The sequence below is a fragment of the Metopolophium dirhodum genome, chromosome 1, assembly GCF_019925205.1.
Source record: "Metopolophium dirhodum isolate CAU chromosome 1, ASM1992520v1, whole genome shotgun sequence".
Lineage (NCBI taxonomy): Eukaryota > Metazoa > Arthropoda > Insecta > Hemiptera > Aphididae > Metopolophium > Metopolophium dirhodum.
The window spans coordinates 124,486,145-124,498,965 of NC_083560.1; the positions used below are offsets into that span (position 1 = coordinate 124,486,145).

Below are 12,821 nucleotides of genomic sequence, written 5' to 3' on the forward strand. Positions count from 1 at the left end.
ATTGTTATAATAATATAAAAATGTACTTCACATAACAAAATTACCAGGATAATTATTTTCAAAAATAGTAGTTCGCTCGTTTTTGTCTAGATATTGTTTCACACTAACTAAAAGATCATCTTTTCTTTGAGGAAATCCTTTCCAACTACTTTCCAGTATCCATTTTTCTAGTGTTTTTTCTTCTTCCTCAGATAATACTGGAGCTGGTCCACATGATACTTTTTTGTCAGGATTTTTAAGTCTGTGTTGTAATGTAGATCTCGATACAGAAAACTTTTTGGCTGCGGACTTTTTTGACATGCCTTCATTGACTACTGCTTCAACAGCAGCAGTCAAATTTGACTGAGAAAATTTTTCCCTTTTTTTTGGCATTTATATTAATAACAATAATTATTATTTCAGAATAAGTAATATTTAATGACTAGTCAAGTTAAATTTTACTCAGGTTCTATACTTTTTAAAGTAAGTGCCAATAACAAAAAATTCAAATATGTACATATTAGTTATTGGCATACCAATTTTTCTCAAAAATAATAAAAATTAAATTATTGAATATTATATTGATTGATGAAAAATGTTCTTAAGAACTAAAATAAACATTATGCTAGTACTTAGAGTAGTTACAACTAAATTAAAAGCTTATTTCCTAAGTATAGTCTACTAATAATAACAGTAAATTCTTACCAAATATTCGAGATCTCTGAGACGACTGAAAACTTTGATAATAACTAAATTAATGATAAATTATTATCATCGGGAACACTTGATTACACGACATGATCAGTTTAGCCAGATATATATAAAAAAAATCATTAAGAGTCAAAATGCTCACTAATTAAAAATAAAACACTTTCATAGTGCCTATTGTTTTATGGTAGTGCCAATAACTATACCAGTGCCAATAACTGTACACTTGTCAATTTTTCAATTTTTCATTCTTTATCACTTTTTTTGATATTTTTCAAAAACTAAATTTTTTAGGATATATGTAGGTTGCATCATAACGTAAAATTGTTTAGATTTAAAATGCATTAAACGAGATTTTTTACTGCATTATATTCATAGCCATAATTATAATAATTTAAAAATCAAATAAAGTTTTTTTTTCAAAGTTAAATAATATGTACAGTGAAACATCCATATTACAAAGTCTTATGGACTCATATGAGCATTGAGCAGCAAAAAAAGGTGAGCAGTGGGCGTCTCTCTTCTGTACAGAAGGTTACAAGTGGGTCACTGTAATAGATGGAATATTTTTCGTTTAATGATATTCTATTAATAATAAATTACGTTTTGCGTTATGTTTTGTTTAATGCTATACATATAATATATTTTTTTACCTAATCGTCCTAATCGTTATATTGTTTTGTTTTGCGGTATTCAATTATTTTTGATTAGGTATCGCTTTCCGTTATAATTAGGTTTATAAATTTCAATCGTTTTTTTATCAAATTGAAACTCAAGAAGAAATATTGTTGAAAATAGCTACGATAGAACAGGGTCAAGTTACTAAGAATAATAATAATATGTCTATGCCCTATGGTTATAGTTTAAGTAGATTTGGGAGCTAATGATTTGAAAATGTTAGTATAATTACTACTGATCTATTAATATAAATAATTTGTAAAAATGATTTAATAGTATGATGAATACTATATTTAATATTACATAGGTATAGTTTATATTTTGTAAAACAATATTTAAAGATTATTATTATTCTTAGTATGAACATTTTAATAACTCAGAAACTACTTATTAGAATTTTTATTTAGGTATATCAATTATTTTAATGAGAATCACCTACTAAATATGGGGATTTTCATTTGAAAAATTGAAGTTTGTATCGCCACAAGGCACTCCTTGAGTAGTACATAATTAACAGAAATTTGAAAATAATATGGTCTTCGCAGGTATACCTACTTAAAAATTCTAAAAATCAGAATAAATGAAGGTGAGCATGTTTAAAAAATTATTCTGTATTATATTACATATTTTTTATAAGTTCTACATATTATTTTACATGTTTTATTCATATTATATATTACATATTATTATGTGCCCATATATATATATATACAGTTATAATTATTAGTTTATGACTTTTTTCAAGAATATTTGTTTTAGGTATAGGTATATTACTGAATCATTCAATAGCCAAATAAATTATATCGCAACGTTGCACGTATATTCATTCTCAATCGCATTTTCCTATGGGTTTTTTTTTGGGTCAGCCATATTATGTTCTTTGTTAATTTTAAGTGTTCTTAATCGTTCAGCCAAAAAGGCATAACGTTCTAAATCGGCGGATAGCCGAAAGACAAATCAATTTTTTATGATCGTTTGAAATTTGATTTTTTTTTTGGTATTGAATATTCACCCTTTAACTATAACGATTACCTACTCATGAGTCATGGAATGATTTTCTTATTTTGTTGTAATTCAAAAACGAATAACTGCAAACATCACAATATTCGTATAGGTACAGCATTGTATGATATAATTGATAGTTACCTATTCAAATACGAACAGCGGTCCACCGGGAATTTTCTCGGCTTCCCGGCGTCCAGTCCGCCACTGTACCTACCTACCATCAAGGCTGGGTATTAACGAATTAAAAAGTTAATTTTATTTCAAATGTTTAACTTAACTAGTTAACTAGTGTTATAAACACTAAAGTCTATAATTTAGTTTTGAAAAAAAATAAAGTACCTATGCTAGCGTTGTATAAACAAATTAACTTTATTTTAACTTCATAAAAAATTAACAAAAAGTGTGTATCTATTAACTTTTGACTTAACCGAGTTAAAAAAAATCATTAACTTCCCCAGCCTTGCCTACCATATTATTTTTTTATTTATCTACATAGTGGACGAGATCACTATTAATATAATGACATTGTTAGTTAGCGCATGTACATTTTATATATGTATAGGTACCTATTATTTTGAAGTTTCCATGTTCTAATAATATAAATATTTAAATTTGTAAATTGTATTATTCTGTAACTACCTACCTATGAGTTTTTAAGTCAAATACTTACAAAGATGTATTTAATTATTAAATACTAAATAGTTATTAAAAAAAAGCTTTTTTTCATAGTATTTAAATCAAGTTCTTCGCTTTCCTCTTGTATAGCAGGTATAGATGATCGTAAATTGTCTGACTTTGTATCGCATTTGGGCTATATTATTGCATTATAGGAGTTGTGAACGTTTTGCATTTTAATTTATGCATATCTAATTGTTCACAAAGGGATTGTTTCATCTTTAATAATCCATCATATATGCAGTTCATAGTAGCTATTTCAGAAGTAATTGTTGATTCCATTGATAAATTTTGAAAATTTTTCTATAGATTAGAAATTAAATATTTTCTATGAAATTATTATTATTATTATTTATTATTGTTGGTTCTTAAATTATGTTTTGTATATTGGTACATAATGGGATAACATTTTAGTTAATTAAAAATCTGGATACTAAATATGTGAGCTACATCGGGGTATACCTAATGTGGAGGGGGGGGGGGCTATGGAGAATTTCGTTTACCCCACCAACAGTAAATTATTTTTTAGTTACATTTTTAGAAAATATTTTGTGTACACGAAACATTATAGGCTATAGCCCGGAGTCTCCCCCCCACCCACTTAAAAATTTATCACGTTACGAGTATAGTGAGCTAAATTGATGAAGGTATTTATTAGAAACAATATTATAAATACCGTAATTCTTTCTTGGTCCATATCCAAATACCGTCGTATTTTATTAATGTTTTCAAGAACATTTGTTAATAATTTATTTCGACGAGTATTTGATTTTAATAAGTCAGTTACTGACTTTCGTTGTGAACTAATTTTGTTCTGAAACAAAACAATTTCTAAAATAGTACCTACTTAAAATGTATCTTAAACGGCTATTCCTTAATATTATATAATACTTCTAATATTTTTAACTCTCGAATAAAACGTTCCTTTGAATCTTTTGCTTCAGACTTCGATTTAATAATCATGTAATCGATGATGGTCATTTCCATTTGGTCTAAAAAACTCCAATTTATTACAGTTTTAAATTTCTTTATCATTTCATCTTTAATGGCTATTTTAATATTTCTCAAATCATTCTCCATTTTGGCTATTTCAATGCGATCCTTTTTTGCACATAACTTTTCTTTTTTTAAAATGTTTATTATCTCTTTTTCCTCTTTTTTTAATTCCGCTGCTCTATTTGATAGATCTTGTATAACATTTCCATATAATAAGATACTATTTTTCAATGATTTAGCTTTAGTAATTTGAGATTTATATAGTACAATTGTGGTATGAACATCATTTAGTTTCATTTGTTTTTTTATCTATAATTTAAATAATCATGAAAATCTATAAGTCCACCATTATAAGTAGTTAAATAAAATTATATTTTTAATAATCATCAAAAATATAATATGTATACTAACATAGGTACATAGGTACTTGAGTATACTACAAGTATACTCATGTACCTACTTACCTACAGTGTACACATCAAAGACCTGAATGCTGAAGATTTGGGAACATTGACACAACTTAACAAATAGGTACATTTTTTTAGTTATTAGTTTATTACTAGTTTAAACTGATGGGATTACTTTCTGTATATGAAAATTATTGTATAGGTATTTTTATATATTTTTTATTGAAAGTTGTATACCTAATATAATCCCAAATTGTTCTGCATAAATAAAAATAAAACCATTTTCTACGCGAGAATCAGAGTAGGTAACACTTCTCATTTCTAAGATGATTCTTGTCGGAATCTTATGTTGGACCATTAATAATATTGGAATGTACTAAAAAAAAAAATGTGTATTTATATAATTTATAATATTATATCTGATACAATAATTAATGTCAAATAGATAATGATTTGATAATTATCACAAAGAGACTCGTACAATCTTACATACCAAATGCGCAAACAGGGAGGATTTAGCCTACAACTTAACAGCCCTCCAAACCTTTTTCTTTTTTTAAGCTTATTCAAATAATAGTAGGGTTTCAGGCTTCAGCCTCCCCAAATCTCAAATAATATTTAACCTATGGTACCCAAACATAATATTTCTTAAGATTTTAAGATATATTTTTTATGTTATCCAAATATTATTTTTTCCGACAATTGTACATACATATAGTAATACAAATGCGAAATGTGCTCAAATATGCTAAAAATCACTTGAATATGCACTTTTCCTAAAATATGACGAAATTATGTAAAAATATGCAAATTATTCAAACTTTGTATTTAATTTCACCATTTTATAAAACCAATTTAGAACTTACCTAAAATAATCTACGACCACTACAAAAAAACATGCATATGCAGGAAGTCCCGAACCCTAGTGATGACCCTGAGTATGACGTATCATGTCGTGTAGTTTTTACTATAATATATAGTACATAGAAGTTGTCAAAAAACTAAACACAAAAATAGTCTCCACCTAGAAGAATAGACTCATGATTTTATTTTTGTAACATTAATGTATAAATGGCGATAGCGGCTAAAGAATAACGATGAACGGACGACGATAATGTGACAATTCTCAAATAATGTGATCTTAGAAAATTTTAATGTGCCCAATCATAAAGTGTGTGACAAAAAATTGCTTACTATTCATTATATTAGTAGCTGTATTAAAAGGAAAGCTGTTGTTCTTTTATCGTTCATAAACAGTGTATCGGTAGTGTGATGAACCTATCCTAAAAAGTATAGTTACACATTTAGGCGTCTACTCGGCCAACCTCCAAATGGTGTCTCCTGGATCAGGGCGAAAGCACTCAACTCAAAGAATTAAAGAATACTTGTTTGATTCAATTCCGACGGTCAAAAAGTTTTCATAGGACTCCATTCAGTATTAGGGACTCAATTCAATATTATCGAGTAGTTGTCACATTTACTAGGTAGGTATAGGTACCTATTCTTTCAGGTGTGAATATACAGATAATGCGTGGACTTAAAATAGCTTATATATGTGGTAATTATAATTATTAAAGTATAATTCTAACCTGACATGCTTCTAGTTCATTTTGAATTTGTTTTAATTCATCTTCAATAAAATCAAGTTCTACGTAAATTGAAGTCAGATGTGTACTACTCGCGTCCAATTTTCTTTTATTATCCTCTATGGTTTGTTCAATTTCATATTTTTTAGATCTCAACTCTAATGTTGTATTAAATAATTTTGGATCACAGCCTATCGGTAATACTTTCTCATCAAACACTGGTACTCGACTCATTGCCGTTATGGATTCTCCACTTTCGTTATTAAATTCTGGTTCAGATTCTTCACTTTCGCTAGATGAAGACGATGAAATATCTATAACAAAAGTGTATGCGCATGAAAAATCGATAACAATGGGCTAGGTATTAAAAATATAAAAATAAATAATGAATTAATGTATTATGTTACCATCATCATCATATGATTTAATTTTGGGTATTTTCAATTTCTTATTGAATATTTTTTTAAGATGTTTAGCAAAACCGCTATTCTCCAATTTTAGACACATATCAAAAGTATGTTGATTGTCTATTAGCATATTTGTTTGTTTTATGTTAATATCATTAAAATATTTGATATCTTCTTGAATTCTTTGTATCTATAAGTAGGTATTACCTTTTATATTTAATCAATACTTAATTAATAGGTAGGTAGCCATTTATTACAAAATATTACTTGTTGAGCTTTATCATTTTGTTCTCCTGTTTTAATATGTACATTGTACGAAAGATCATCTTCAAGTAAATCAAAATCGTACAAAACTAGCATTTCTTCTTCTAACGTCGTAGCCCATAAATCAAGAAATATAATCTCAAGTTTAACGTCTATTCGCATTTTATTCAATTTAAATAGATTGTCATCAAACATTTTGATTTTATTTAACATTGTTTCATGCAAATGCATATGTCTGTATTTTAGTTTATCAATTCTCATTTGTTGCATAATGATTTCTTCACGAGTAGGCTCTTCATAAAAATATGCATTTTTATACAAAGGGCTTAATTCGGGATTAAAAATCAAATCCATCGGATCACAGTGATAAATCGGTTCAAACGAATCAATTAAGCTAGGCTGAAATAAAATTATAAAAATTATAAGCAATTATATATAGATATGTACGTATTTACTATTTCCTGTAGGTATCTGAGTACCTACCTACCTATGTATGTGCTACAAATACAATATTATATAGTAATAAAGTATAGTATTATATTATTATTATTATTATTATATTGTTGTAACTTATAATTTATAACTATGTTATATTTAAGCTACTCATAGCCAGAATTTACCTCAACTAAATTAGTATACTAATTAGCTGTAAACGAGTTGTGTCCTAAACACGCCAAATTGTGTCCTTCATCTTTTTCCTAGTTACACGAGTTATGTCCAGATGAAAAAAGGTACGTTTTTGTAAATTTGTGTAAGTTGTGTATCGATAAATTCAAATTAATACATTTGTCTATAGTAATGGACATATATATTTTACTCAAGAATAAACTGACTAGACGTTTGAGAATAAACATAAGTCCGGCGTGAACACTGAACACATAATATAGTAAAACTTCGATTTAAGAACATTTTATGTTTAAAAAAATATTTTGAGAAACAAACTAAATTTATTTAATTCTTTTTTTTTGTGTGGTCTATGTCACTTTGTAATATGGAAGTTTCAGCTACGAATTTACACCCCGGAAAATCGTGAATTGTAGAACCGACACTCCTTAAAATTTACCATCTCACCGAATATTTTCCGCTGGAACTCCCGGTTTCACCGCTATATATCAGTGGTAGCATAAAAACGATTTTTTTTTATAGCTTGTTAATTTATAATTAATATCAATTAAAACTAAAAAAAATAATTTCGTAGGTATTGGCCAAAAATGTAAATGAAACTACAGTTGCTTCATCTATATAACGACACTGGTTGTTATGACATATTGGGTAAAACGTCAATAATTTCAAGGTATTAGCGAAATTCCCTATATTTTTTACATATTTACGTAACAATAATATCAGCTAATAAGTAATAATATGGCATAAAAATTAGCGCTTATAATATAGCATTTGAACAGTATATAACGACCGAATAATAATAAATATTGTTATCACATGTTTTCATCAAATATCTTATCGGTGCAATTTATTACATACAGGACCGGCTCAAGCAAAAACAGTGAACTAGGCAAAATCAAATTTTGTCGCCCCTAACAATATAATATTATCAATATTTTGAAAATGCCGCCCTCTTACTAAGGTACTGCTTAAGTGCCGCCCTAGGTGTGGGCCTATGTCACCTACCCCTTGAGCCGGGCCTGATTACATACCTATTTGCACACGTCTTTAAATTAGTATGAATATTTACATCATGGAAATATGTGGGAATATCTGTAATAATATTTTAGTATTTTCAGTGAGTATTTTTGGGTAATACTGTATTACAAAGTGACCATAACAGTTTTTACTCAAAGCGGGACACCTATACATTTTAATATGAAAACCATAGATTTGTCCGTAAAATGACAACTCTAGAAACATAGTAAATCACAGTGCGTTTTTATAGAAGAAAAAAAACATTAATTTTTTATTGGTAGAAATCTGTCGATTGACGCGATTTCGGTTGACGCGATAACGACTTTAATCAGGTACTTATTTTTGTATCATTTTTATCTATGAAGTATGGTAGTATGGCTAATGGGGGTTTACTGTATAAAATGTATATCAGTGTACAGTATCTACCTATAGACGCCTCTTTTATTATAGGACACAACTATTTGACTATGTACTGATGATAAACAGTATTAAAAACATAAATAAATGTTGATACTTAAGATGGATAGTAACTATAGAATTTATACTTTAGAAGTTTATAACCTAACCGTGGTTATAGCTAAGATGACTTTAAAAATTAAAAATTAATAATGCAAAAATTGTATAATAATAATATTTTACTACAGCTTTATGGAGTATATTTCTTACATCAATAGATTCATCCATTAGGACTTCAGGGAAATCTGATGGCGTTATTATTTCTGGATCATTTAACTCCTTTTGTATCATACTAATATCAAACTTGAATTGTTTGTATTCCTGTATTAATCTTATTTTTTGTGTTCTGAGATCAAACACTTTTTCATTAAAAGTTTTTTTCATAATGTGTATCTATAATAGAAAATATAAATTATCAAAATCTATTTATAAATATTTTAAATAATGAAAAATTAACCTTATCTTTAACTTCCATGTAATTTTCAAACGTATCTTCCATTTTAATTATTGAATTTTCAGTCACTTTAAAATGTGATCCCGATTTCAAGTTTAAAAAACCAATAGAATCCAGAGTACTTTCTAGTAATGCCTCTTCTTCGATATTATTATCTTCACCTGGCTTATTTTTATACATGTCTTGAATATTAAGAATTTGCCGATTTTCAAAATCTTTTCTTGCAGCAAACTTATCTATGGCAAACTGAATTTTCTTTGGTAAAGACGAATACTTTTCTCGTACATTTCGAAGAAATATATCTGTTTCAGAAACCCCAAGTATGAGATTGGGAGCAGGTTTGCTTAAAACTGTCATTTCACGTCTTCTACATAAACATAATAATAGGTAGTACTAATTAATTTAAATATAATTTAAATTATTTGTTATTTTTACTGACACAGTTAACTAAAAATTGTAAACCTTGCAAAGTCTGGGACTATTATTTTCTCTATAGACTTAGCTGCAGCGTATACATTTATTAGTTGGTCAAGCAAATACTATTTTGTGTTTGATTATTAAAAAGAAAATGATGATCACATATTTAAGCCAATTAAAAGTTAAATGTGTACTACGGATAAAAATATATTACAACTTCTAAATTCTTTGGAGGTCATAAAAAAAAAAATTTAAAAAAATGGCTGCATCCGAATTGCATGCCAAAAAAAATTTCCGAATTGCATGCCATTTCTTAGAGGGGTCTGTCCAAATTGCATGCCATCTCTTAGGACTTAGAGGGTCTGTCCGAATTGCCCACCGTAAACCACTTATGTTTACAACTTAAACTTTTTTTGCACTTTCCTAATTTTTTTTTAAAGATGCATGTATGAAAATTTAATGCTCTTATATGCATGGTTGTTACAAAGGATATTATTATTGTTTTTAAATTTATTATTATTATTATTATATTGTAACGTAATTTTTCATTGTAATTTAGGCCCCTGAATAATTTTAAGCTATTCCCACCTTAGTAATAACTGTTTTACAAAATGCTATTACTATTTTAGTATTCCATAAAATATGTTTCTGGTATTAGAATTACTATTATACAATATATATTTGCCATATTAACATATTTTATTATTATGAACTATTATTATATTATTATTATTTATTATATATAATATATTTTTTAAATTTTTTTTGGGGGGTTTGAGGCTTCTACAACTGAGGTCATTAGCCTGTGGAACTGTGTGGGAGAGTTACTGTAAGATTTGAACACGTGTGTGTTTGTTTTGGCAGAATTTTTAATTGGGCACCAGTAGGTATCTGTCATGCCCGGGTGAGGGATAGCGGCCTCTCTCTCTGGACACCGTGACTGCCTGCAGAAAAATGCCGACCGTGGCCGAGTTCGAACGGCGATGGTGCGCGTCGCAATCGACGTCTTAGTTCGCTCGGCCACTCCGTCTCCCATATAATATATTTTTTATTTGAAATACTATGTAAAAATGTAAAATACATTCACTTGATTACCCTAAACTACAATAGTCGTATTTCATATTTATTATTCACATTTCACAGTGTCACCTTCTACAATATTTATATATTTTATTGTAATGTAACAAAAGCCCGTTCCTTCTGTGGAATTGTATGTTATTTGGTTATTTTATTCGGACATACCCCTCTAAGATATGGCATGCAATTCGGATAGATCTATCCAAGAGACGGCATGCAATATGGACGTTACAATTTTTATTTATTTTTTTGGCATACAATTTGGATGCACCGAAAAAAAAAAATAACAATACAATATTGTTAACTACATACTTACCGTCGTTTCGGGTGTTTCTTAGATATAAACTCATTTATTAAACTAATAAATATATTATTAGGTTGTAATTCATGATATATTGTTTTGACTCCTACATCTGCCCTGTAAATATCAAATTTAAAACATAGGTATAGAAAATAATAAAATATAAAAAAATCTGTTAGCTGAAATTCCATACAAAATTGCTTTTACTTCAAAGTTATTGGTTAAAATGTTAGCGACGAAATAATTTTTGACTTTTTTAAGACCTATTAAGCTCTTTTCATAATCGAATGCTAGTGATAACTGTAATTTATCCATTTTCGATTGCTCTTCTTTAATAATTGAATTATGAATTCGTTCATCTAATTGAAAATAGTCATCAGAAAATTGCAATGGTTCTGGTAGTAACTTGTTGCTGGCTAAAACTTGTTCCAACTCTTCTCTTAACCCTCTTAATAAACATCTAGTTTTTTCTTTTTCGATATTAGCTAAGGTTAATGTTTTTCGGTTTTTCTCCCGTATCATTTTGTCTTCCAAACATGTTTTTGGGTCTTCCATTTTATCTGATGAAATACTTTGAAGTTGTAATTCATTTTCATCCATCAACCTTTCACTTTTAATTAGTTCAGGAAGGTGGTCATTCATTTTATTACGATAAGAGATTTTGGTAAATTCAAGATTTACAACTTTTATATTAAATATATCAATACGGTTATACTTAGGCCGAGAAAAGAATAGAATTCTAAATATTAACAATGCTGTTCTGTTGCTTAGCGAATAGAGTCATAGGCCGTATAAAATACGCCGAATATGTACATCGACTACTTCCGATTATTAGTTTTAATTTATAGCATTTCATACATATTTAATAGAAAAACATATGGTTACTCATTGGAACATATTTTAGCACCCATTGAAATATTAATACGTTAAAATATACCATTAATAATAATTAGGTAAAATGATTAATATTGATAATAGGTAATACAAATTGTCTTGTATAATATTATGAAATTATGATCACACGGCGTCCTAGATAGGCAATTAAGGCACACCGAAGTCGTAATGGCTCTATCTATCTGGTACGATCATAATATTATCTATATATATAAAAATAAGTGTACATTTTGAATAAATTTGATAACTCAAGATCCACCAAACCGATTTCGATAAAAATTTCAGAACATATAAAAATTGATATGTAGATGGTTTCTGTGAAGTTTGTACGCTGTGGGATAAGTGGTTCCGGAGTTATGGTCTCTTAAGTGCTCACCTGGCGACATGGCTAAAAACAACAACAACGTCTATACAATTATCTATATATTATATTAAAAAACAAAAATTTTGATTGTAACCACTTCCCTTTTTAAATTAGCCTATGACACTCACAAAGAATGTGGCTTTGTATTGGTGAAAGAATTTTCGAAATCGGTTCAGTAGTTTCAGAGTTTATCCCGAACATACAAACAAACGCTATCATTTTATATATTAGTATAGATAAAAATGAATGTTTGTGTGTAGATTAGGCTTCTGCGAAGAAGATAGGCTAATTTAAAAAGTTTTTTATTCATCGGATTTTAGTACGGTTGCGTTAGGCTTTTGTATTAATTGATTATATTAATCCTCCGTAGGGGGAATTAAGTAAAAATGACAAATTTGGTACAATTTTGATACTTTAGAGTTAAATCATACACTTACGTACAAACAGCACGGGGTCCGCGATCTACCGCAGGTAGATTGCCTACCTGATAATATACTGCTGTGAATCAGAAT

General features: G+C 28.3%; 1 protein-coding gene across 1 annotated transcript; it reads right to left on the minus strand.

Annotated features, from left to right (window-relative positions):
- Positions 1 to 3,186: 3,186 nt before the first annotated feature.
- Positions 3,187 to 11,693, minus strand: LOC132953624 (cilia- and flagella-associated protein 44-like). Its single transcript, XM_061026000.1, is given in 11 exon segments — positions 3,187 to 3,348; positions 3,722 to 3,859; positions 3,937 to 4,350; positions 6,038 to 6,348; positions 6,442 to 6,631; positions 6,709 to 7,104; positions 9,013 to 9,195; positions 9,260 to 9,623; positions 9,719 to 9,753; positions 11,063 to 11,168; positions 11,245 to 11,693. Coding segments are annotated over 11 exon segments (2,748 nt in total).
- Positions 11,694 to 12,821: the final 1,128 nt, after the last annotated feature.